The 26,071-nt window shown below is 37.6% G+C and overlaps 2 protein-coding genes and 1 non-coding gene across 3 annotated transcripts in view; 2 read left to right on the plus strand and 1 right to left on the minus strand.

Annotated features, from left to right (window-relative positions):
- The first annotated feature begins 404 nt into the window (after positions 1-404).
- On the plus strand, positions 405-6,755 carry LOC146141118 (uncharacterized). Its single transcript, XM_083391821.1, has 6 exons — positions 405-513; positions 2,508-2,657; positions 2,985-3,173; positions 3,303-3,502; positions 4,094-4,304; positions 4,860-6,755. The coding sequence occupies exons 1-6, from the start codon at positions 453-455 to the stop codon at positions 5,240-5,242; spliced, it is 1,194 nt and encodes a 397-aa protein (XP_083247947.1). The 5' UTR covers positions 405-452; the 3' UTR covers positions 5,243-6,755.
- On the plus strand, positions 1,321-1,457 carry LOC146141119 (U4 spliceosomal RNA). Its single transcript, XR_014501386.1, has one exon. It is a non-coding gene; the product is annotated as a U4 spliceosomal RNA (small nuclear RNA).
- A 127-nt stretch (positions 6,756-6,882) lies between the features above and the next one.
- Positions 6,883-26,071, minus strand: part of LOC146141120 (WD repeat-containing protein 64-like) — a 58,109-nt gene continuing 38,920 nt past the window's right edge. The window contains exon 29 of the mRNA XM_083392819.1: positions 6,883-7,371. Coding sequence (XP_083248945.1) covers positions 7,303-7,371 — 69 coding nt within the window. The 3' untranslated portion in view covers positions 6,883-7,302. The remainder of the gene's footprint in view (positions 7,372-26,071) is intronic.

Here is a 26,071-nt window from a genome sequence, read left to right on the forward strand (position 1 = left end):
AAACCCCAGAAAAGAGTCATTTTAACCTGGGGAATAACCATAGGGGAACAGATCGTGGTGGTGGCGTTACATACGGACGGAGTTTGGCGTGAAAATGAGAGCAAGAAAAAGGCAAAGCTGCAGTCAATGGCACTTAGAAAAAATCGGCTTTCTTCTTAAAATGCAAAGCGGAACCTAACTTGTAACGAAGGACCAGGTTTAAAACGTGATGGGCGAGAGAGAAAAAAGAGAAATGCAAAGAGAAAAAGGGGAGAAAAAGAGAACGATAAATGAGGTTAGCGCTAAGAAACACCTCAGACTCCGATACCTAACGCTTTTACCATAAGGGGATTCCCGTTTCAAACACGGCTACTCGCCAGGCATTTAAATCGAAAGCACGCCTGTTGAAAGCCATAGAACGAAACGAGACGCTCACAACACTTTGTCTAACGCCGAAGAAACAGCTCACCGAAATGCAACTTTCAATAACACTTGGTCTTATCTACTGGATTGGCTTCTTCGGTTTAATCAAAGGTAAAACAACTGCGAGTTAGCGCCAGCGCTGTAACCAGTCCGCATACAGAGCAGACAGCAGCTGAAAAGCGCACGCACTTGTCGAAATGCCGAGCGCCAACTTACAATGGAGAGCGAGTCATAATAACGCGCGCCGCGATGAATTAAGGTGCGCGAAAGAGGGCTGAGGCGGCCGCCCTATGTTGAATGATTCACGGCCGGGCAATTTGAGCTGTTCAAATAGCAGCGCTGCGCTGTAAGCTGACGGCAACAGTCTAGCTGCGAAATACGGCGAATTGGCTGGATTTGTTTCAAGGCGAGCCGAGAATTAAGGTTTTAAAGTAGTGGTTACGCGTTAAGTGTCAGAAATTGTATTTTGAATGTAATACAACATTTTGTTAGCTTTAATGCGACTACAATCCTGCACTTAAATTTCGCCAGTATTTATAAATGTAGCTGCGAAATACGGCGAATTGCATGGATTTGATTTCACGGCGCGCCGAGGATTATCGGTTTAAAGCAAATTGGAAGCTATTGGGTCTGCGAATGCGTTTAGAATTGTCTGAAATTGTATTTTAAATGTAAGATAACAGTCCTCAATGTAATGTTTTATGTTTGAATGTAATGCGACTAAAATGCTGCCTCCAAATTTTGACAGTGTTTATAAATGTAGGCTTAATTTTTCCAAGTTATTGACCAGGGTCAGTGTAGAAATATCTAGGGGCTTAAAAGCTTCTTATATTCGACAAGTGTCACACAATTTTGGAGCCACAGTTATAAAATGTTGGTGAAATAGTAGCTTAAGAATATCTTGAACTACACGTTGTTGACTTTGCGCAGTGGCGATATCGTAGCTGACGAGGTTTATCCGAGGCGCGATTATTGCTAGTTGAAAACTATACCCAATACCCCGCTCGATTGCTTTAAAAGCTTTCGCGGCGATATTTGATTGGCAAGAAAATCGCTGTGACACATTCGAGCGGTCGCAGTGTGCGGCCTGGTAGGCAACGTAGAGAGAGATACGAACAGTCGAACATTTATATCGTCCTAACTTTAAATAGAAGTGCGAATTTACTTTGATTGGTAAAAAGGTAAAATCCGAACAGAATTCATAAATTTAAGTAGATTATTCAAGGGTCGTAATGTAGCTTGGTGAATAATTCATATTGATTGCGTAAATGGAACAGAAGGAGTCAAAATAATAAAGAATTAAAAATGTGTTGCTTATGCGTTTTAAAGATAGATTGCTTAAGTCGTATCAAGTGCTATGATCAGAGAGTCCGCCATATCAGTTTCAACTCAAGGCTGTTACTGTTGCCTTTGTTTATATATTTGTACAATAAAAAACAAGAAATTAATTAAGTTTTTAAAAGAAATATGATGCGCTGGCGTTTATACTCGGTCATTCAGAACCTAGTGTTGTTCTGTTAAGGCCATTCATAGGCTCAGACTGTGGTTTACTACAGGACGTTCCATTGTGAGGAAACAATGCGTGGCTTGCTATGAATGAAAGTCGGGGAACCCCCATGTGTAGCTCAGTGAAAGACTAAAATACTTACTGAGATTCAAAAACATTTTAAGGATATCGATTATTTATTTGTACTTTAAACGCATTTGATACTTTTAATCTATGTTTGAGCTGCTATGAAACGTTTAACCGATGTCTTGTAACTAGGGATGTCCGATAATTTCGGATCGGGACTGATACTCGATACCGAGTGATAGTATCGATAGTTGGTCGATACTAGGGTGGTATCGGTGGTCCGAAATTTACACACGCATTTTTGTTTTTGATCGAGAAATTTAAACCAAGTAAACTTATCCAATTTATAGCTGGGTAACCTAAAATATATAATTTAAACCGTTATAATTTCATCAATTTGTATATACAGTGTGTATGTATCAGTTTCAGTATAGTAATAAAATGTCTAGTATAGGACGACCCTAATATTAAGTAGCGTCAATACAAATTAACATTGTATGGGTCAATAAAACAACGAATCTTCTATTTGCAGCAGCAGCAAGGCTCAAACTAAACACTTGTCAAGGCCCAGTATGCAACTACAAAGGTACAAGGGTGTTGTGCAAGCACATCAGCCCCCCGCAATTATGCTGTGACAACCGAATCATTTACCCCAAAGACGGCAATACAGCATGCTGTGCAGGTAGGCAGTCGACAACTTTGTTTAGTCGAAAATTGAAACTGCATGTTTAAATCCATATTAATAGCTGTTCGAAAACCTAAAAAACCTAATATAATTGGCAAACAAAACTGTATAAATACCATGGTCGACAAAATAGTTAACATTTTTTAAAGCACTTTTTTATTAAATGCAAAGACTATTTAAAATACTTTGCATAGGGTTTTTAGAGACCTTTTAATATGCAAAGCCATTTAAAGACATTGATAAACCTTGTGGCAACCTTATATCTACAGAAGAATATTTTCACGTGTGCAAAAGTCCAAAAACGTTTCGTCTTGTTTTTGACAGGCAGCGAACGTGGTACTTATCGAAATGAAAGCGAACTTTGCAACAACGGAAGAATAATAGCCAAGACCGGGTCTCTAAAGCAATGCGGACTCGACATGATCTACGACTCAGCGACCGAAAACTGCCGCAGCGCTGAGCAAAACGACTCGTACGACAGAAGATACTGGATTGAAGCTAAGCCAACACACAGTAAGTAAAACCTAACACAGTCGCTAAATTGACCACTTGCTTGATTCACTCTTAACTTACTTAAACTCTAGCTGAATCATAATTAAACTATATTATATTGCTTCAAAATTGAACATTTTTTCTCTCCAGATCCCACTGTTAAACCCGACATTTCAAGAAGTCCCAACTCTGTTGCATCTACGGTTGGCTGCGAAGAGGGTGAACCCAACTGCTGTGCAGGAAAGCGCATTACCCAGGATTTCTTGTGCCATGATGGAAAGCTGCTTCCGAAACGAGACCACAGCCATGATCTGGTCTGTAGTGGGCAAAGCTACAGCTCAACAACACACGTAAGTTAAAGAACAGCTTTTTTAAGTTAATATTGTTTGGAGTACAATGGTTGGCTTGGAGGTTTTAGTTAAAGGAATGAATATTAAAATGTGTTGTTGATGAATAATGAGGAATTCAACACGTTCAAATTGTGCTACTTTCTTCTGTATGGGCTACGGTGTTTAATCACAACAAAATATCTACTAAATATAATGAAAAAAATAAACTACTTAAAACACATAAACGTATATAATGTATATATATACATATAATATATAATATATAATACAACTAGTCTTCAAACCCAGTAACAACTAGTTTAAAAAACCCTTTTTATACCACAAACAAGTTACATGTATGTTGGAAGTTAACCTGAACAGACACTTACATGAAGATATATATATATATCACAACAAAATATCCACATAAAACAAGAAAACGCAAAACCATATATACATAAAAAAACAAAACAAGAAAAGCATAATAAAATGACCTACATAAATCCAAAAAAACATCTACATAAAACAAGAAAGAAAACGAAAAAAAAATACCAAAAATAGCCGTTTTGGACGTTTTTAAATATAGAAACTCAAACCTTATTTTTTTTGCAGAGGTGCAACTCAGAGGGCAGACTTGTCCAACTTGGGGATTGCGGGCGGCACAAGTACAACCCCGAGACCCACATATGCTGCCAGAAAATGCTGCACGAAAAAATTGAAGGGGCCAGCATGAGTTGCTGCGGCGCCAACGCGTTTAACGAGGACACACACACCTGTTGTCATCAGGTCAACGTACTCCAAAAGGAATCCTCGAGCGACTGCTGTAAGTTTTATTTTCCTCTGAATGTCATTACTTCTCTTGGCCTTTACTTTTGTGAATCTGTAGTTGTTTTGCGTCGTTAGTTGTTTTGTAAATCTATGGGAAGGGGTTTCTTTAAATGGGGTCGTAGGACCCGCCTTACAAAACGATTAAGAACCACTGTCTTAGGCAAGTTTAAAATGAACTACACGAGAGTTAAAAAAGGACATATTTAATTTTCGAGTGGAAATATATTTAGTTGAAAATCAACACCCCGTTACGTTGTTTCAAACGTTTTATGTACGCCTCTATGACGAAATGGGGCTAAAATATATTTACATATAGAGTTCGTTAATTATACTTGAAGAGCATAATGGTCGGAGGTTTTAGTTTGACGAATGTAGGGAGATCCAAGCCAATGTCGACTTGCTCTACCTATTTGGCCTTGATATTTATATTCAAGCTACATTAAAAATCGGTGCATTGTTTACCCAACGCATATAAACATGTGAAAATCACACATTTTAATCAAACATCGCGTTCTAATCACTAACTGAAGCTTCCCTTTGTATTCAACAGGTCGCAAAACCAAGAAAGAGCTCCATTTACTGTTGGTACGAGCGAACAACGTCAGCTGCAAACGAAAGTGGTGCAAGCTCAAAGGCCCGGGGATGGAGCTGATGAACGGCGGGTCAGAGCTTGACGAATCCTCGCCAAAGATCCACGATTTATTCGATCTCAAGCTTTCGACCAAGATCCTAAAGGATGTTGCCGAGTGGCGCGGCCCGGAGAAATTGCGCGGCCGGTGGGTGCTGGTCGTTGTGACGCAACAATGGAAGCGACGTAGGCTCACGGTGCGAAAGAACAACTGGCACGCAGTCGAAATCTTGCCAAAGGTCGTGGGCAGAACTTATACGGAGATATATCGGCTACATCTTTCAAAGAACAGCGATGTCCGATAATATCGGATCGGGGCCGAGAACCGATGCAAAGCTGTAGTATCGGTTCTCGTCCGATTCTAGGGTGGTATCGGTGCCGATCCGATACCAAATTAATAAGAATTTCAGCCAGGATTTGCCATCCAACCAGCGATTTTTATCTTTAAATTTATCAAATAATATCAAGTTAACAACTAGAGGTAACTAACCTAATAACACTAAAGAAAATTTTGACATATTGACCTAAAACACATTACATTTAAACGATTTAATTTCTTCTATGTTGCTTGTATAATAATGACGTCATTAAGTTTCGGATCGGAATGCTTTTGTCCAAAATCGGGTAACGGATTAAAAGTATTGGACAACCCTATTCACCAGTTTAACTTAATAAACCCCTCACAAATGGTTCTTAACTTAAGGGTAATTGCCAAACTGGGAAATTTTGGAAAAGACACGAAATACTTTCTTCGAATGCTGCCTCTGAATTTTGGGTCGTGTAGGAAGTGTTTTTTAATACTGATCGCAGGTCATAACGTTCTAAAATTCGTAAGGGCAATTAAAAATATTTAAGTTCGTCTCGGGCTTACACACAAATAGTTAAGAACCACTTTGCTAAACGCCATAACCATGTTTTAATTGCACAGTAGCCAAGGTGAATCGGGCGATTTCCGAAAAGGTGTTTAAAACCGACGTTTATAATCAAACAGCATAGAACTTTTATACAACCTTTCCAATGTAACCCTCAGCAAATTCCTAAATTTAATTGGTATCGGACAGGTATCGATAGTGCCACTTGGAATCCAATGTAACCCTCAGCAAAAATATTTTCAATCTCGTATTTACTCCTATTTGTGCTACGCAGGTGCATTTTAGCATCGACTATTTATTGCTAGCTGAACGCTTTTTTAAGATCGCTTTGCCTGTTTTTTCCCTCGTTGTTTTGCTATTGCGATTCTATACCTTTCTGTACCAAATCTTGAATTGCAAACCAAATAATATATCTATAAAGCATTGCGGTTTTGCGCAATGGTTTTAGGAATCAATAAATATATACAGTTGCTGGCAGGCATTGTATCAATTAAAATAATTCTTCCCTGGCCAAGAATCAATGCGATATTTTGAAAATCACATAAATTCATTTTTAGCGCCTTATAGTATAATCGCGTATTTCTTTATATTTTTCGTATCGTGTTTAACTTGGGGCTGGCCCTTCTAAGTTACTTTGTTTGATTTCGTCCGTCTGCGATTTCTTCACGACTATCAAACATGTATTTGCTGTAAAATCGCCGATTTTGTTTCGTGTTTGTTTGCTTTTTGTACGTTTGGGTCAAAATATTCACATCACTAAAATATTAAGTTCAAAAACAGTTCACAAAATTTGCGTGGAATTCAATCCGAAATCTGTGTCCACTGTTGCGTCATAAACGCACAGTCAAAATATGATGTTGTCGCTTTCATACGATTTACTTTCATTGTGCTTTAACTGTGCTTTTTTATACGCTATTTATTCTATTTTTGTATCGTGCGTATCAGTTACACGAAAAATGTAAAAAGGAATAAATTTTTTAAAAAAAGATAAAATAGTGGTTAACTCAAGGCAACCGCTTTGTAGAGTTTAAAAGGCAAGATTACCGCTATACGCTTTATTCAGGTGAAAGTTTGGGCGAACAAATATACAGTTACTGAAAAGAAACAAAAGACAAAAAAGTAAATGTACATTCGAAAAAATAGTGATAAATCAATCAAACAGTTTAGGGGTGTAATGTGGAGTTAATGTGGATAACATAAAATTCAAAGCGAAAAAGAAATAATGAATAAAACACCAAAGTTGAACATTGGTGTACTGAATTTCGTTTTTTTAAGTGTTCAAAAAATTAAAGCACAAAAAAAAAACGTTTCCCAAACATGCAAATATAATAAATCAATGAAAAGAAACAAGTTTCAACAGAAATGAACGAATTGGAAATCATTTGAAAACAAAAAAACAAAAGACTTGGACTCTGCGTGAAAAGTAAACGAAAATGAATGAAAAAATTGAAAATTTGTGTAATTTGAAGTTACCATAACGCCCTTTCCTGAATTTATCGTCTTCTTTGAGGTGTAAGACCAGTGGCTTGGTGTCTTCTGGCTGGAATGCGACCGCCTCGGCCCTAAGTAACAAAACAATAATCGTCAGTTTTCGTATATAGTTAGCGCCAATGCGTACAAATTCAATCACAAATCTGAAATGCGACCGCCTCGGCCCTAAATAACAAAACAATAATCGTCAGTTTTCGTATATAGTTAGCGCCAATGCGTACAAATTCAATCATAAATCTGAAATGCGACCGTCTCGGCCCTAAGTAACAAAACAATAATCGTCAGTTTTCGTATATAGTTAGCGCCAATGCGTACAAATTCAATCATAAATCTGAAATGCGACCGCCCTAAATAACAAAAGAGGAACCCTCAGTATTTCTTATAATAAGAGCTTATCAAATTGAATTGTTTATTATTATTTGTTTACGCTTGAAGAAAAATAAAACTAGATTCTTGCATTTTATGTTGAATAGGCATATAACATAATAATCAACATTGCTTGTGTATACTGAAATTACAAACACCAGAGGAGCTGCTTTTGATTATGCCTGGTAGCAACAGTTTATATATAGGTGTTCAGGTTTTCAAGTAAAACCATGCAGGCTGTCCTATTTTTTCTCACTATTTCCTATAGTTAGCACCAATGCGTACAAATTGAATTATAGCTTGTGAAGCTTCTTAAGCTATTAAACGACATTATGTATTAGGTTGAAGGACAAGATTCTGTTGTTGGAACACATACTAAGTCTAAATTGAAATGTTTAATAATATTTATTTTAAAACGGAATAAAAATAAACAGGCGAATTTTTTGTTGAATATTTATATAACATGTTCAGTTTTTAAGTAAAACAATATAAGATGTTCCTATTTTTTCACTTGGCAATTTTGAATTTATGTTTCAAACTGTTTAAATAAATTTTTCACTCTAAAAATATGGCAACTTGTACATTTAAATCTCACGGCATTGTAACTCATGTGCATTGTTTTGTGGAAAAAGGCAAACTTAAGAGGAATGGGTATTTTTTTTGCCTACCGTCAAGTTTACAATATTTATGTTAAAGAACAGTTTACCCATTTTGCACATTAACCTTTTATCTACGAAGGTAACTGCAAGTATTGTTCGCTTTACCTGAATAGCATCAAAATAAAAAGTTGGAAAGTTTTATCTTTTGTATGACTGATCTCGAAAATTTGAACAACGGTAAATCGCCTTCAATAGAGCTCATAATACCACGCAGAGTTCAATTTACCACGTGTTTTGAAGCCAATTGGGTGTGTGGGAAAGCATTCGCAGATTAGGAGTTTATTCAAAACAGCGCTAATTGCTAATTGAACACTCTCTTCAAATCGAAGAAGAATCCTACAGGAAACTAACGCAAGGAAAAAACACGTTGTTTACTAATGTTTAGGTTGTAAAAGGGCGCCTAATCTAGCAATACCGTAGTACACAGTAATTAGATTTAATGTGAGAAAGCAAGGGGGCGGGGTTGTGGGCGTCAACATGAAACAAATAACACTGTGTCGGCACAAATTGCCACCCACATACTACTGCGGCGTCTAATCACGATGACATATGCAAAGGCACAAAAGCTACTAAAACAGCGCTGTACGGGACCCCTGCCCGAGCGGACAATGGTATATTTTGAGGAAAGCTAAAAGGGACTGGCCCGGTTTTTGTAAGTTGCTTGATTCGTTAACGAGGGAAACAAATACCGAAAAACAAAATCGCGACATCATCGTGATTACTCGTTTTTATTGATAACAAACTTCTGCACAAAGGTTAAGTTCGTGGCAAACAATATGCTGTATATTCAAGTAGAATCAACGCAGCGATTTGCACACGTGGGTGGTATAGGCAACTACATCTTGGTAAAATTTGCGAGGTCATCGTGAAACACGATATTTTGCATCCTTTTTTTCGAAAAGCTACGCGGGGTAAATTTGAAGCAGGAAAAAAATTAGGGAATGTCTTTTTTTCTTCCGTTGATTGTCAAATCCGAATCTTGGTCGCGAAAAAACCTTTCGAGTTTTACCTAATGAATCATAACGATAAAAAGGAAAACGGACCTCTAAAGTTAAGCTTTCTTGGCCTAAGTAAACTAAATTGAACTAGATGTAGCTCTTGTTAAGAGGTCGACTGAATTGTTACAGACAACATATTTATAATGCAATGAAAACGGGAATACCTATTGCAGGATAAACAATCAGATTCAATAATATGTTTATGACTGGGTTTTAGACGGAAATGTTAAATATATATTTTAACTATGGCTAGATCTGAGACTGGAATTGTAATATAATTAATGCCAGTAATCCGGTAATGATTTCGTTCGACACCGGAATTTTGATGTATATTTTAAAATTGGCGTGGTTAAACTTTAGGTCTAAGACTGAAATTAGGATTGAATTCATGCGCAAATGGCAATTCGACATAGAACTATAAATAAGCTAAAGATTAGAGGCATTTCAAGGTAATCTACATGTAGTAGCACTTTGTTAAAATGATAACGGAATTGCAACAGGCAGTATACTATAACAGACACATATAACTCTAGCCATTTAAAACCATCAGTAGGATGATCACTTGACACATTTGGTCAACTGTATGGAAACTATTACGTCACAATATAGCGCCGTGAAATAAACAGGAAGCTTTTCTAGAAGTTGTGCAACAAGGTATTATGACGTCATCTTCAAACAATGCTGCATTAAAAGGAAGGACACTTTGGGAGTTCGCCGTATTTTAATAAATGCTGATTAGACAAGACATTTGTAAAATGTCAAAATAGGAAAGACGCCAATAGAAAAACATCCCGATGAATGTTGTGCCCCTCTATTGTTAGTTACCAGTTAGAGTTAAGAGTATCCGGTTGGTGCATTGAATAGTATGCTGACGAATTCCATTGTTGCCCAATTTTAGAGGTGGAAGTATTTCAGGTAGAAAGGGTTAACAAACTATTATATTTAGGGCGAGATTTAAAAACACGGAAGGAAGGCACGGTTAGACAGCTTTCCAATAAAAATGGTCCAAACCAGACCTAATAAACTAGATAACTAATTTGAAGACTTTCAACGAAAAGCTGATAATTAATTCGAAGCTTGTAAGAATGTTTTTTTTTGCTTTAATGTAATTTAATTGTGTACTTTAGTTTCACTCTAATTTCCTAAATCCCAACTTGCCCAAAGGCATTGGTTATAGGTCTTTTAGTCGGCACGAGTTTTTAGCCGTGTGAATTTTCCAGCACGTAGCCAAAAGCATGTCAATTTTTGCCATTCATATTCTTTTGAGAATAAATTAAGATATAAACGGGAAGAATTAACTAAATGTAATGCTAGTTCGGTTTTGATTTGTAGGTATCGCGATGCCAACAATTCTAATCAAAAAGAATTCTACGCAGGAAAACTGAACCGTTGCAATCTTAATTATAATCTAATTGAGGAGGTTAAAAAATCTATTAATGGCTGGAGGTTTTAGTTAGACGTAGAATGAATATCAAAGCCCATACAGATGTAGGTAGCTTTACTAACGTTCGAAGATATCCTTATTCATTTTCAACAGATTTGGAAACCACTGATTTATAGTTTGGCCCTAATGGAAATAAAAACAAATGTCCAATTATTATCCACAATACGTTTTATATTATATTAGTATCGTCACATACCAATTATTATCAAGTCACCCGTTCCATAAAACCAAACGGAACAACGAGTTTGAAAATAAACAAAACTTAATAAAACAAGATAAGTACGTCATAGTGCAGTTAGTACCATTGTAGCGTTGCTGATCTAGCTCCGAGCCACAAAGATATTCTACCATGACGAAAGACAATGCTAGCATGACGCAATTGACGTCATTGGTATAACCGTGACGTCATTTTTTGTGAAAAAGTGCGCCAGCTCTTATTGTGATGGCGGAACCCTTTTGAACGCTTCCTTTGTTATACCGAGTCGGAATGCGAACGACACTGTATGTGTCATTCTAAGTCCGAAAATACAAGTTTGACTTTGATAGTTAGTCCCTCTTTTGCAACAGAGCGAACCACTAAAAATCCATCAAAGGATTTAACAAAAGACCAAATGTTTGGGGTTGGTCTTTTTTTAAATTGAAAAGGATTTGCGTAAAAGCGTGCTTTCTATCAGTTGCAAGTTAAACATATCATATAACAGTGGTGGTCAAACTGTTAAGCTTTTTCTATACACTGTTATACCACTACTATCAATTTTGTGAAGCGGTTTACTGAATGTCACTATAACAAACGCAATCCAATCCAATACCTAAAAATGTTTTTTTTCATTTTATAACAACAGGTTTGAAGTTAATGAAAATTTGCCCTCGTCAGTCGTCGGGGCGAGTGTATAACTGTCTGCTCTCGCTATAGGACGTACCACTTCCCGAAAATGTCGGTACACTTCAAATCCCAGACCTAATTGTGTTTTTTTCAAGTTTCAAGTTTTATTTTTTATCCCCATCACACGCAAAATAAGAGATCAAGCATTGGACCACAAGTGGTTATACAAAGAGACTGGTCGTTTTACTTTTGGCCAATATCTTGCCATCACTGAATTAACCTGCCTTCCTATTTCGGTGCTTACAGGGATGACCGATACTTCAATTTAGCCCGATACCGATAGCCGATATTTTGAGGCAAAAACTATCGCGATGCGATACAAAACGACATCATTCATCGTCTGATTAAAGCAAATATATGTAATTGAAACCCTTAAAAGGCATTTTTTGGCGGCAAACATTTCGTCAAAAATTCCTTAAAAATTAATGGCAAGCGTTACGCTACAGTTGAGAATCACTATATTATAGACAAGGGGTAACTTATACATAAAATGCAAAAATGGGTTTCTCTTGTTATAAACCAAATATATTAAACGACCTTAAAGCATTCCCGTCTATTAGCACACGTCATTTACTGTCATCTATTTGTCAACGTTTCCGTTATCCATTCTAGTCTCTATTGTGAGTGAAACGCTTCGCTAAATACTTTTAGCAAACAAGTCACTTACGGGCTTAGGCGCACTATGACTTATGAAATCAGTTACGGAAATTAAACTAAGAATTGGATCAACGAAAGGCGTTTAAAAAGAGGTTACCGGTTTTTCCTCCAGTTACAAAAGTCAATTACCGGCGTGTATTTAAAGTTGGTTTCAATATGACAACGTTAAATCCTTGCCCTTTATACTTTACATAGGAAACTATACGTAAGCAAAACTGCAAATCAAATAACGACAAGCGATTGAAAGAGATTATTAAATTTTCGTCCGGTCTTAAAAGACAATTTACCGGCGTAGATTTTAAAGTTGGTGTTAATACAACAAGCAGAATCCGGTCCCCTTACATCGCAAAAGCAAGCACGACAACAATTAAATTGATCTCTATTATTCAAAGTTATAAAAAAACTTTTTTTAAAACTATAGGCAACGTAAAACCTAGATCGAGGCTTCACACAATAAAGAATACCGAAGGAAGCGAAACAGCTAATCAAATTGATCACCTGCAATTGAAAAGTGATTACCTTATGCTCTTGTCAATTTTTTTGCAGTTTCTTAAGCACAATTACAGCTGTCTAGACTTTTTAACTTTACGTTTAAAGAACAAACGGCGTATATTTTAAACTTGAACAGTGTTGTTACCTGTCGCCTTACTTTAAAAACGAAAAAAAAAACAGCAAATTAAACTGACGAAAAGTAATTGAATAGATATTACCGGATTTCATGTTGCTATTAGTCAAAGTTACAAAAAAAGTCAGCAACAGGTGTAGATTTTAAACTTGAACATCGTTATATTCAGTCCATGGCTTTACGCAATAAGAAATAACGCAAGAAGCGAATCGGCAAATCAAATCAAAGACCAGCGATTGAAAATATATTACCGGATTTTGGGTTGTTCTTTGTCAATATTTTCAGTTTCTAAAGCACAACTACGCTTATCTAAATTTTTTTCAATTTACTTTCAAAGAATAACCGGTGTATATTTTAAACTTGGAAACGTCACATCCGTTAGCCGCACATTTAAAAAGAAATTAAAAGCGGAAAAGAAACAGCAAATTAAACTGACGAAAAGTAATTGAATAGATATTACCGGATTTCATGTCTTTATTAGTCAAAGTTACAAAAAAAGTCAGCAACAGGTATAGATTTTAAACTTGAACATTGTATTGGATTCACACAATAAAGAATAACGACGCAAGCGAAACAGCAAATTAAATTAACGACCAGCGATTGAAAAGTGATTACCGGATTTGTAGTTGCTTTCTGTCAAGATTTTTTCCAGTTTCTAAAGCCCTTTTACCCCGGTCTAGGCTATTGAAATATAATTACAAGGAATTACCAGTGTATATTTTAAACTTGGACCACGTTATATCCGCTGGCCTTGCATTTAAAACAAAATTTACAGGCGGAAACGAAACAGCAAATTAAACTGACGAAAAGTCATTAAAAAGATATTACCGGATTTTATGTCGCTATTAATAAAACAAAGTTAAAAAGCAGGAACATTTTAAACATGGAGAACGTGAAATCCTGTCCTCGGCTTTATACAATAAAGAATAACGACGGAAGCGGAACAGCAAATCAAATTAACGACCAACGATTGAAAGGGAATTACAGTTGTTTAAGCAAAGCAAACATTGTCCAAATCCCACGGAACATTGATTCTGTGACACTCGGTAGCTTCGATTAACCATTACGTCACGCTTTCGTTGGCACAACGCGATCTTTCCGGACCTTATTAGGTGAAAAAAACGACAAAGACGGTTCCGGAAAATTCCGGCCACCGGGACACCTGAGGTAATTTGTTACGCGCGAGTTGGCATTGTTACGTCACATACACGCCCACGCGAAAGCCGTATCGCGGTGGCGAAGTGACAACCGTGGGCTGCTGACAGGGCTAACGAAGTCCGTGTAAATAGCAGTAAATCAAACGCAAAGTCGTCACAGTTAAGTTTCTGGTCGGTCTGTGTGAGGAAAACCTAAGACCCTATCTAAATAAATGTTTTTCAACTTCTTCACCTTATGCATCTTTAAAATAACGGCGGGCCCCATTAGGTTTCGAATGTTTTTAAATCGCCTTACTATCCTTGTTTTAACATTCAAATCAGGACTCATATACAGTATTTATGGTATATACAAAGACCTATATAAAAAGTTGTCGACTTACCTAAATAAAAGGGGTCCCTAAAACATTTTTTATTTCGTTAATTATTTCGTTTGTAAAGTATACCCAGAGCACACCGATCACATTACATTTTATTGGCATTTAGGCATTTCAAAACTTATATACAGGAAGTAGTATATACAAGTCCTGTTCTGGCGGAACCCTTTTGGATCTCTAAAATAATGGCGGGCCCCATTAGGATTTTTTTAGATCGCCCTACCATCATTACTTAACATTAAAATCAGGACTTATATACTACTGATTATAAGAACTAAAACTCCTAAATGCCATTAAAATGCAATGAGGTTGGAGTGCTCCAGCTAGCATAATTTACAAACGAAAGAATTAAATAAAAAATTAGGGACATCTTGAAACACACCAAGTTTAAAAACCACTGGGCGCTGGAATATAATATAAGCGCACAATTAGTCGTTTTACTAAACTGCAATAATTTTTTTATCGAAATCGTGAAAAGTTCTGTTCCAGTTTACACGCCTCGTGTCATAAAGATGCAAAACCAAAAAATTGTTTTTATTTCTGGTGTACAGCTACTAAAACGTCAATGATGGACTTTATTTAACTGCAGTATGAAAATAGGGTGTTATTAGACAACAAATACGGGTTTGACAGACCAATTATTACAATTTTATAAAATGTGTTTTGGAAGAAAACCACTTATAGTCAAGGAAAAAAAACTCCACCAGCGATTTTACACACTGGTGCCGCATAATTTCCCCAACCTTATACAAAATAAAAAACGAATGGTTTTCCAACAGTAGTCCGCCTAAGTTTGAACACAATGCAAGAGGGGAGTGTCAAACAATACAAACAAGACCACGAAACCCCGACAACAAATCCTACAGCAGCTGACAGTAAAGCCTCTCGATTGCCGAGCCCGTGCAAAAGGCCAAGTAGTGCTGGCGTTTTGAGGCCATTGAACAATGCTGAAAACTTTCCGGCCAAACACACGAGCCATAGGTTCAAGGGCGCAAAAACTCCGAATCTATAGAGTTGGTTGCAGCAACGATTTGCCCCACGCTGCGTAACTATTAAGAAAATACCAATAGGAAAAAATTGTCTCGGAAAATCTTCAGACAAAAAAACTTAAGTTGGGTACACTATGCCCGGAACTGTAATGTAGCTTGATAATGAATTACAAAAAGGTCGAGAAGATCTTACTTATTAAGAAAAAGCGACCAAGTATGTCAAAGAAAAACAAAACAAAACAACTTTTAAGAAATGGCGACTGATTGTGCATCGTAAAACCCATTTCCACAGTTGACCCTTCAGAAACCCACCTCGCATTCAAGGTAATTTTGCGGAAAAAAATATGTTTGGAAGCCTTTTGTTAGTGCTTCCTGACTTTTTGTTGTGTGGCCATTATCAATATACGTGACATAAACGTTTTGCTAAGATTAATTGATCTATTCTATGGAGTATTTTTAGGTTTTCGCCGTATTATTGCGATGTTTTCCGCCCGAGAGAATTTTCTGGGGTAATTAGTTGCTCAGTTTGATATATTTACTTACCCTAACAAAAAAGGCAAACAAAACCATTAAACAGTCTCATTTTTACTGCTTTTATCGCCGAAGTTGAAATATAACCACAATACTAAAACCACTTCTAAATGAAATCATTTTCACGCTCAGGAGGTAGGCACTTAAATAACCGATTGTAAGAGAGCATCGAAAAACGAAGAGAATCTAAACCAAAGGAGAATTAGGCGTGAAATTTGCAAACAACTTTTATTGGTCCGGCGCTTACACGATTGACTAATAAGCAGTAACAAATCTCATCGGTGTTTGGTAAACCCAGGCGTTGATGAAAAGTGGGTGGGGACATACGGATATGAGCCTGAAAGAAATATGAAGTTGGGAGAAGATTTGTTTGGTCAAACAATGTGGACAAAAGAAAGCAAACGTTACTTAGCTTCAATGAAGAGCGAAAGTTTATCGTTGAGGTTGGTGACCTCATCTTGGGTCCCCTTGGAACAAAAATTGCAAAATCGGAACTAATACGTGGGAGAAAGATTGAAAGCACACACAGAAGTATCGGTAATTAAGTCCTACGCTTACCGTAATTACTGTGAATAGCAAAATATTGGAACACACACAAATACATATTAAGCAACAATATCTAAAGCAGAACAATCCATAATAAAATTACCATGTATTAAGAATTCAAGACCAACGACAAAATAAAGCCAAATACGCACTAATATCCAGTACAGCATAAGATCAAAAAACGTCTGAATAAAACCCAAACCTGTGGGAATAAGTCTTAAATTAACATGACCAGCATAAAACAAGCATGTGGTACCGTATATAGTGTATTGTTAAATTGCATTTTCTCGACGAACTGAATGGGCATTTAAGAGCAGGTATATAATACTATGGTGACATTACATAGAGTTTCATGTTGCACGTTTTCAACATATTTGACAGGTATGAGCATTACAGTAGGCCTATAGCAAGAAAGAGACACATAAGTGGATGCTTCCGTTGTCAAATATCGACTTACAAAACACAACAAATCCTCAACAGAACCCAGACATAAACCATGGGTTGGAAAGGGCTTGAAAACTTTCCATTGCAGAGAGTGTTTCAGCTATTGTAATTGCAAAGAGAGCGCATCAAAAGCCAAGCTACCCTTCAAAATAAACCTGAAATTCTGCGAATGACGAGAAAAAGGCAGCAGCAGTCACGAGACGGTTACGTCAGGGGAAAACCCCACTCGGTAAATCCCCGCCCGGTACGGCAGTTCAACTCGACAACATTGGAGCGCCTTGAGCGCGAATGAATCATCTTTTAAAATGAATCACCTAAATTTGTTGCATCAGAGTTAAGCGGTGATGAAACAAAGGTGTTTAAACGGCCTTCACGGGCATCGCACACACACATTAGAAAAATGCACAGACGCGCGTGCAAAAATGCTGCGCCTTATCTTAAAAGAAACGTGGCGCATTTCAGGCGAGGATGACAAATTGACGCGATTTGAAAAGGCACGAGAAACTTATTAGGATGGTGCAAGCGTTTTGCTGAAGATAAAGACTACTCAAACACGAAAAACGTGATCTGTTTTCCACTCAGAGTTCAAACCGCGGTTGAAGTGTTCGCCACAACACAGTTTATTATTTTGTCAACAGAAATCCATATGACATTGCACTTGATTAACAGCAACATTAATGACAATCTTGACAGCTTTACAGAATCCTGAAAAAAATTGGTACCTCATTCGTGCTTCAAACTATGGTTAGCCAATAGCCAGGTCAATTTACACCAGGGGTTCTTAAACTTTTTTTTACCGCGGACACCTAAAATTTTTTTTTGCTTTGCATGGACCCCGGTAGACAAGAAATCCTCCAAAATGGCGTCATAAATTGATGTCACAATACAAATAGACTTCAGGACTCTGATATTTCGGTCCGAAAAATTTGTAAGTTAAATGGAGTCTAACTATACATTCAGTCCAAAACCGTTTAATTTTTAATTAAAGTGTTTTCTTTTAAACATTAATTACTTTTAAGTATACACTAGTTTTTAATTATGCTTTCAAGGACCCCCAAAACTAGTTCACGGACCACCAGGGGGTCCATGGACCCTAGTTTAAGAACCCCTGGTTTAGGCTCAATATACAACGAAAAAATATATGAAAAGAATTGCGGCGCATTTTTGTTTTTGTGCTTCCAACTAAATTCGAATGAAAAGAAACGGACTTTTTCCATGCTTTGCAAAGCATAGCGCGTGAAGTCACTAACAGGGGCCCCATAGAACGAAACACACCCAATCAATAGAATATTCCACTATAAACGAAAACTGAATCTGAATTATTCTCGCAATGTATTTTATTTTTGAAAAATTGATTAGTATAAGTCAAGATTTAATACCAAGCACATACAGTGGTAATAAAAAAATAAGACTCACTTGGTGGCTAATAGGTTGGTGACCGTACATATAGATACGAACGATAAACAATCAAGTTACACCTGTACACCTGTAGAAGTCTATTTTACATCTTAATATGGACTGATAACCAGGTTGCAACAATTAATGTTTACGCCAACAAAATCTCGCGACTCTCTCAGTGATAACACAACACTACACCAAATAAACCCTGGTGTCTGAAAGGTGTATTTTGCCTTCGGTTTGTTTGGATAGTCGACAAATTTGATGTACGGCAACGCTAATCGATTTCCAATGTGAACACGTTAATGCGGTGAAGAACGGCAGATTATTTGTGGACTGCTATAAAGGCTTTCGGTAGCGCAAACTGTTTCATATGATAGCCACAGCCGAGTACGAATTACTTTGCCTGCAGAAATAACTGCAACATGAACGAATACAGTTTTATCACAGTTAGAAGAATATGTGTTTCAAAACTTCACTTTCGGATGCCATTTATTTTTCTAAAATCACAAAAGCTTGTCATTTTTATAAGCACGGTTTGCCAACGAAGTTGTTTTACTAGCAATTCACTACCTTGTTAAACGAGCAAACCAGACTATTTCCACTTGAGTGAGACATAAATGAAATAATGATAATAACACTGTAAAGACCCGGTTTGAATTAGGATTCAAAATGTTGCAGTTTTATTTAACAAAATTCCGGATTGGAGGCCGGACAAAGGTCAAGAGTTTATACACTACATTGTTGTAGAAACGTGCTTTCGATTTTCGTTGACGTTAAGAGATTCAAAATGTCAACAAACCAATGCGGTTACAAAGGGCAGTTATTAGTGGTCAGCTATAAAGGCTTTTGACAAAGCAAACGCAGTCATTTGGCTGCTGCAACTGTTGGTGAGTACGTGTTGCTTTAGCTGCAAACGGAACGCAGAGTTGTACGATTGAATCTAACGGTTATATGAGATGCCTACTAAGTTTTGCCAATTCTAAAACAGCGAACTCTATTTGACACTAATACTAATGAAAGGAATGTGTTTAATTTAGTCAAATTCCAACTTATTGCACCTTAAGTTTGTTTATTAATTATGCTTTTATTCTTAGGCTGATTTCATACCAACATTACTGAATAAAAAGTAGTCGATTTTGGGAATACAATTTGCCAACATTGGGAACAAATTGACATATTTGTTTTAAACTTATCTACCTTGCCAAATAACAAACCCTTTGATACAAACGCAAGGTTTAAACGCCTATTGCATATATATTTTAATCGCCGTAATGTGCAGGTGAATTGACCAAGTGGAGAACACGCTTTTAATTAGCAAAAATCCTGCTATGAAGCCTCTGTTCCATTGCGTCAAACGAAGAGTACATATTGCAAACTACATTCACGGAAAGAGGGCCACTTTCCTTATCGGCAAACTACATTGTCAAGATCGGACAAGATTCCCAAACTTCTACGTCATTCGAGTTCACTAATAGGAACGAACATAAACCATGTTTACTTGCCGGGTCAAAAATAAACCCGTAATCCCCAAACACGTTACTCAGAGCATGGCAAGAATAATCTCCCAGCCGCTAAATATATCACGATTTATTGGTTGAAGTCCAACAAGTGTTTTCCTTTCAAACTTTGTGACGATTTTGAGAGCTCCGCGCCGGCAACTGTTATTGACTGACACCCCCCACCGAGCATTTTATGAGGGGGCATAAATAGAAATCAAACAAGTGGGCGTGTGTTTTGTGACGTCAAAGTACGTCACGGGGGCGACAAGGAATGACTAAAAAAGGGGGTAGGGGAGGAAAAGTTGATTAAAATCGCTACAAAGGTGCTCAAACAGCGTCATTGGGTGTTTGTTTAAGGAATCAATACATTTGAGATTAATATAGATTGCGATCGTCGGCCTCATCGGCTCTGTATACATTGAGTAAACAATGGTGCTCGAATAGCAAGAATTGACACCCGAAATAGACGGGTTTGACTTTGCAAAGCCGCCCGCTGCAATGCAATAACCCACTACGTTCATTGGGAGGTTTAAAATAGCGTCCTAAACGCAAAAGTTACTGAACTTTTTATCTGTGTGACATTAGCGTGTTTAAATCGTAGTTCCAAGCGGGGTAAAATGCACCAATTTCGGAAGAGTTTGTATAACATATGAAGTCATGTAACCGGCTGGCTTTACACGCGGCCCATATGTACTGTGTTTAAATCAGGGCAGAAACAAAACTAAAAATCGTATATCACTAAGCGTAGCGATAAGGATGGTGACGTCATAAAGATTTAAATTCGAGATTAATATAGATTGCCGTCCTCGGCTCTGCGCACATTGAGTAAACATTGCTGCTAGATTAGCAAGAATTGGCACCACAAATAGATGGGTTTGACTTTGCAAAGCTACAGTACAATGCAATAACGCACGGTGGGGCGTAAAAGGTTTGTGATGCTTTGATTTACTTCTTCGCCACATCAACTGATGATGATACGAGTTCATTTTTTTCGACAAGAGTAATAATTAAAACTTCACGTTTGTTTTTTTGTCCCAGCCTACTTTGGCATCACACCTAAATTTCAATGCTCGAGGCAAGCGCACACTTTAGCGTTTTAGGAGTAGAATCCATTACAAAGATGGCCGCTGCAATGCAATAGAGGTCGGTGTAACTCTGAGGTTTAAACTAAAACTTGCGGAGTCGGGCTCGGGACTCGATGAAGTCGGTTTGTTTTGCTGGAGTCGGACTAAGGACTCGAGTAAGACTACGTAAGGCTACCCGAGTACGAGTCCGGCGTGTACCGATTTTCAAACTAGCAACTCTAAAAAGTACCGATTTTCAACCAGTACCAATTTTCAAACTAACAACCCCGAAAAATGTAAACTGTAAAGATGGAATAACCTGTGGCAGAGCGCTAGGACATTTGCCAACCACGTATCGTGGGGGAATAAATTATTAGAAACCTATAGAAGTGTTTTCCTGCATATCCAATATCCATTTTATTTAAGTTACATAAATGAGTAAAATACAAGCTGTAGAGTCGGACCCGATTTGGGACTCGGCGAATTAGTCACATTTGACAGGAGTCGGACTCGGGATTCGGATTCGGGTTACTTTTAAACCGACTCTGCAGCGCTGGTTTAAAGTAGAAACTTACACGCAAATTCAGACACACGATCGTTGCAGTTATGTTTGTAGCAATAAAAGCGACCACCCGCTATTCAGGAAACAGCAGATAACAACATTCTTAAACAACATTTTCTTCCAAACAGCGGCGAACGAAGTGAAATTGACAATTCATTGACAGTAGTTTGTTTTTCTAATAACAATAAAGTGGCAAAAAAGGTTTTATTGCAAAGCCGAATTCATACTGGGTTTAGATATGACCTACCTGCCTTACTAAAAGAGGAAAGGATTTTGCGTTGTGATGATGTTTTAAACTTCCGTTATTCGCGCCTTGTTTCCTTTTTTCGCCTCGTTTTGTCACCCTGTTTTTTGTCTTTTGCCTTATTACAAGTATTTTTGCCCTGAAGAAGATTACCCACATAGGTAATCGAAACGTCGGCGCCAAACACATATTTGTCAGAAGAACCCTCTATATAATTATATAATGCCTGGCAGCAACAATATATTCATTGATTTTTTAAACATTCTTAAATAACATTTTCCTACAAACAGCGTCGAACGAAGTTAAATTGACAGTACATTGACGGTATGTTTGTTTGTACACTGACATTAAAGGACAATAAAGGTTTTCTGAGAAATAAAAAAGCCGAATTCACACAGGGTTTCGACATGGAATAGCTGGTCCTTTACTAAAGAAGTAAAGGAATTTCATTTGTGTTGTTCTTTAAACCAACACAACGCGGCTGTAAAAATTACGTCAGTTCCTAAACACAACATAGTACATGGTTGGTTTATAAGTCCCTTTGTTTCCCAAAGGCACAACTTTAAAATTGTTTAAAAAAGGCAGCTTACTCTGCAACGAACGGATGTATCAGAGTCCGCGGTCAAATGTCGCGTGTCGCGCCATTGTTGTGCCACGCGCGACAAAAGTGTGTTTCGCGACACGCCGTGTCATTTTAGACGCACCGAAATAAACAAAAGATTATACCGGGGCATCGTTGTTGGTATGAAAGGGGTGGTGTAACGACGGGGGGTATTATTTACATAACGTAGGTGATTTGATATTTTTTTAGGAAGAAGCTAAAAATAAACATAATCATCGTGATTATGTTGAACACTCTCGGAATTTTTATTCCTTTGCGAAGAAAATATAAAACGACGTGGAATTGAATGGGTTGATATGCACCGCACGTACTTAAATGATGTCGATATAATTACACACCAGTAAGTAATGTTTATTTTCCGTTATACTTCAAGTATAACAAGAAACAGAATCATGTGCCATTCGGCCGAAGTAGCGATAGGTCTATTGGACCTTTCAGTCAGCTGCACGGTAAAAAAATATTTGCACTGTACAACATAAAGTCAAAAGTACTTTGGAATCGAAACTTTGATCAAGTTGGTATTTTTAAGCAACTCGAAATAAGTCTACAAAGAAGCCAATAGTCTAAATGGCGGTACATTGGATTCATCAGAAACGGAAACAAGATTTATTTGCGGCAAACATTGCAATCAAAAACAAGCAACCGGAAAGTGAAATCAAAAATCAAATCCGGTCAAAAAAGGTCAACCTAATCACGCTCACTGTAAACCAGAAACCGTGACCTGTAGTAGCTTAATGTTGGAAAGTAATTGACTTGTGGTTGCCTGATACGCAACCGGCAACTAGCCCACGGTTTAACTGTAAACTGCAGTCAGGTTTCGGCCAGCTATAGGCAAATTCTCCTAGATTTGAACTTGCTTTTCTAATTGCGCCAACTAAAAAAACAGGGATCGAATTTGTTAGTTGCGACGCAGAAACGAGTTTCTCGTTCAATATTTACCAATTCAAGTAAATAGCCTTTGGTGATATTGGAACTCACTATAACTCATATTGCAATCATTTAGAAAGAGTATAGGTGCGAACAATTTTGTCATAATTTTAAGGCGGTTTCAGTGAACAATTTACTTGGTGCAGGAACGTTTCATAATCAACGCAGCGAAAGCAACCATCAAATATTGACTGACATAAAACACCTACATGTATTCATTCAGGGTTGAAAAAAAAACGCAAACTAAAACGTCATTGTAAACATAAATGTCATTGTTAACACAATACCAAATGGCGACAAAATAAGTTTAGAATAAGAATTTCTTAAAACAATAATTTAAGCTGGACATAAAGTAAAACAAATTTAAAGACAATTAAAAGACTTACGAAAAAACATAGTTTTTAGGAATTTTGCAATACAAAGACTTTTAAAGCCTCAAGGACATGGGACAACCCTGTAATTTCACTGGTATTTTGAGCCCTGCTAACAAGCATCGGTGTATGAGCAATAATTTCGGGCTTACAGCGTTTTATTGATTGCCTTAGCCGGGCTCTGTGACGCAACAGACCGCAGCGCGCAAGGCAACCGAACGGCGATGAACTTCGGTTGCGTTTGTGACGTCACAATAATCGGGCGCGGTGTCAACAAAGCGAGAAACGAGGGTGGCGTGGGCTCGAGTATTTCGCCAAGTCGATGTTCCACCGTCGATATTAGCAAATTTAGAAATATACTTAAAAACGTATTAAAGAAAAACAAACGTCAGAAAAATTTAAATTATGAAGCAATTAAACAAAAACTAAAACTAAAATACAGTAAAGGCTTACGAGAAATTTCAAAAATATTGAGAAAACCGGCAACCTAAATATTAAGCATCGACCATATTTAATACAGCCGTAACATTTTTTCTCAAATTGTTGTGTGCTCTAGAACGTTTTTTAGGCACCCCAAATACTACAAGTGTAAATTAATAGCCAAGAATTGTCTACCCTAATTTAAAGAAATTGAAAACACAAACAGACAACACTAAAATCTAAAACGTTTATTGTGAACTAAGTCAAAATGCGAGCAAATTTTTTCATGATCATCCACAACCAACTTTCGTCACCCTTGAGTTAAGAAATGAAATATGAATATGTTTTCCGAACAAAAGGCTATCTATAGACCCTAAATCTTTGAAGTCCGACACGACGCAATTAAAGCAAATAAAAAACAGGGTTTGGTTGGTGGACGAACAAAAAAGCGCCTTAAATTGTTTCAACTCGCTTCGACACTAATTTTAACACCTGCAAACACACCAGTCTAATCGTAATACGAGGGGCCACCAGATTGGCTGGGTGACTAACAGCTTCACTTCCAAGCGTGCGTGACTCACAAGCCCAATTGTGTGACGTCACTATGAGCTCTTGGCAATTCGAACGCATGTGAATCACGATTTGTGCGCGGCTTTTGCAAACGAACGCTGCACGATGGAGTTGCTCAACTGCGGCAATCGTCAAATGACGTCACACAACAACCTAATAGCGTCGAACAACCTAAACAAATAGCGTAAGGCACTTTGATGCTAATTAAATACTTTTGTAGCCATTTTAAATCAACCAGTGTTGAAGTTCACAACGTCACAATCATAACACTATACAAAAGAATATGAGGTGGGTGAGTTGTATGAGACCCCTACGAGTGGATTGCTGAACATCCACCATATTTAGTTATTTAATAGGTGAAATACAGGCTGTAGAGTCCGAGCCAGACTCGGGACTTGACGGAATCAGCAAATTTGGCCGGTCTTGACTCAGAATACGGACCCGACTTTTTTTCGGCCGGAGTAAAATTCGAAAGTCGAACTCGGGTTGTTTTTAACCAACTCCGCAGCCCTGCACCACACACAAGCCGTACACAAGTAAATGTACCAATAGAACAGAAAACTTAAACTAAATAAAGTCCACTTTTGGGACGCTTCATTATTAGAAACGACACCCCGGATTTGGACTGATTTAGAGCAATACACACGGTTTCAATTCTAAATAGATTGGTTCCACGTATAAGATGGTTGCGCCCCAATATATCATTTCGAAGTGCTTTTCAACAAACCCTTCTCAAACAGTCTCGTGTCTCAGCAGCATCAATAACAAACGCTACTATTGGCGAGAAAGAGAGAGAAAAAAAGGGCACAATCGTCGATTGTTGCAAAACAAACGCCTGTTTGGATTCAAATCTGGGCGGAAAACTACAGGCACCCTTCCTACTTTAGCACGTGCTTTTGGAATGCCTTGCAGATACATCGATAAGAAAAACAGTCGGCAGAATATCGGCAATGTAACTCGAGAAACAGTACGCTTGGGTGGTTCTATTGATTTGGAGTTATATTAGGCGTATTACACAAGGCGGAACCACGTTGTTTTTGTTTTGAATATGAGGCCTAGTGGAAATTTACCAAAGTGTCTTCCAATGCCGGTGGAATAGTTTGACACTTGCTCCATGTGGTTCATGGACGTTTTCCACCTACCCCTTTTTCACATTTGCAAATCAATCGCTATTGCCCAAGTTTGATAGTTCGGTTCGGTTTAACGGTAGATAATGTAAGCAGCATTCACACTAAAAAAAGTACCTATAGGAGATATATTACAGTACACCTCGCTTACACCGATGTAGAATGTTGGAAACCATTCCAACAGTTTGCCTTCGATCTCTGACAACATTTGGACTTTAGACATACCAGAAATAAGTCAGATGTTTTCCAATTATGGGTTTGGCTTCGCGTTATCTGTTTTTTTCCGTGTTT

This window comes from Ascidiella aspersa, chromosome 6 (genome assembly GCF_963924565.1).
Source record: "Ascidiella aspersa chromosome 6, kaAscAspe10.2, whole genome shotgun sequence".
Classification (NCBI taxonomy): domain Eukaryota; kingdom Metazoa; phylum Chordata; class Ascidiacea; order Phlebobranchia; family Ascidiidae; genus Ascidiella; species Ascidiella aspersa.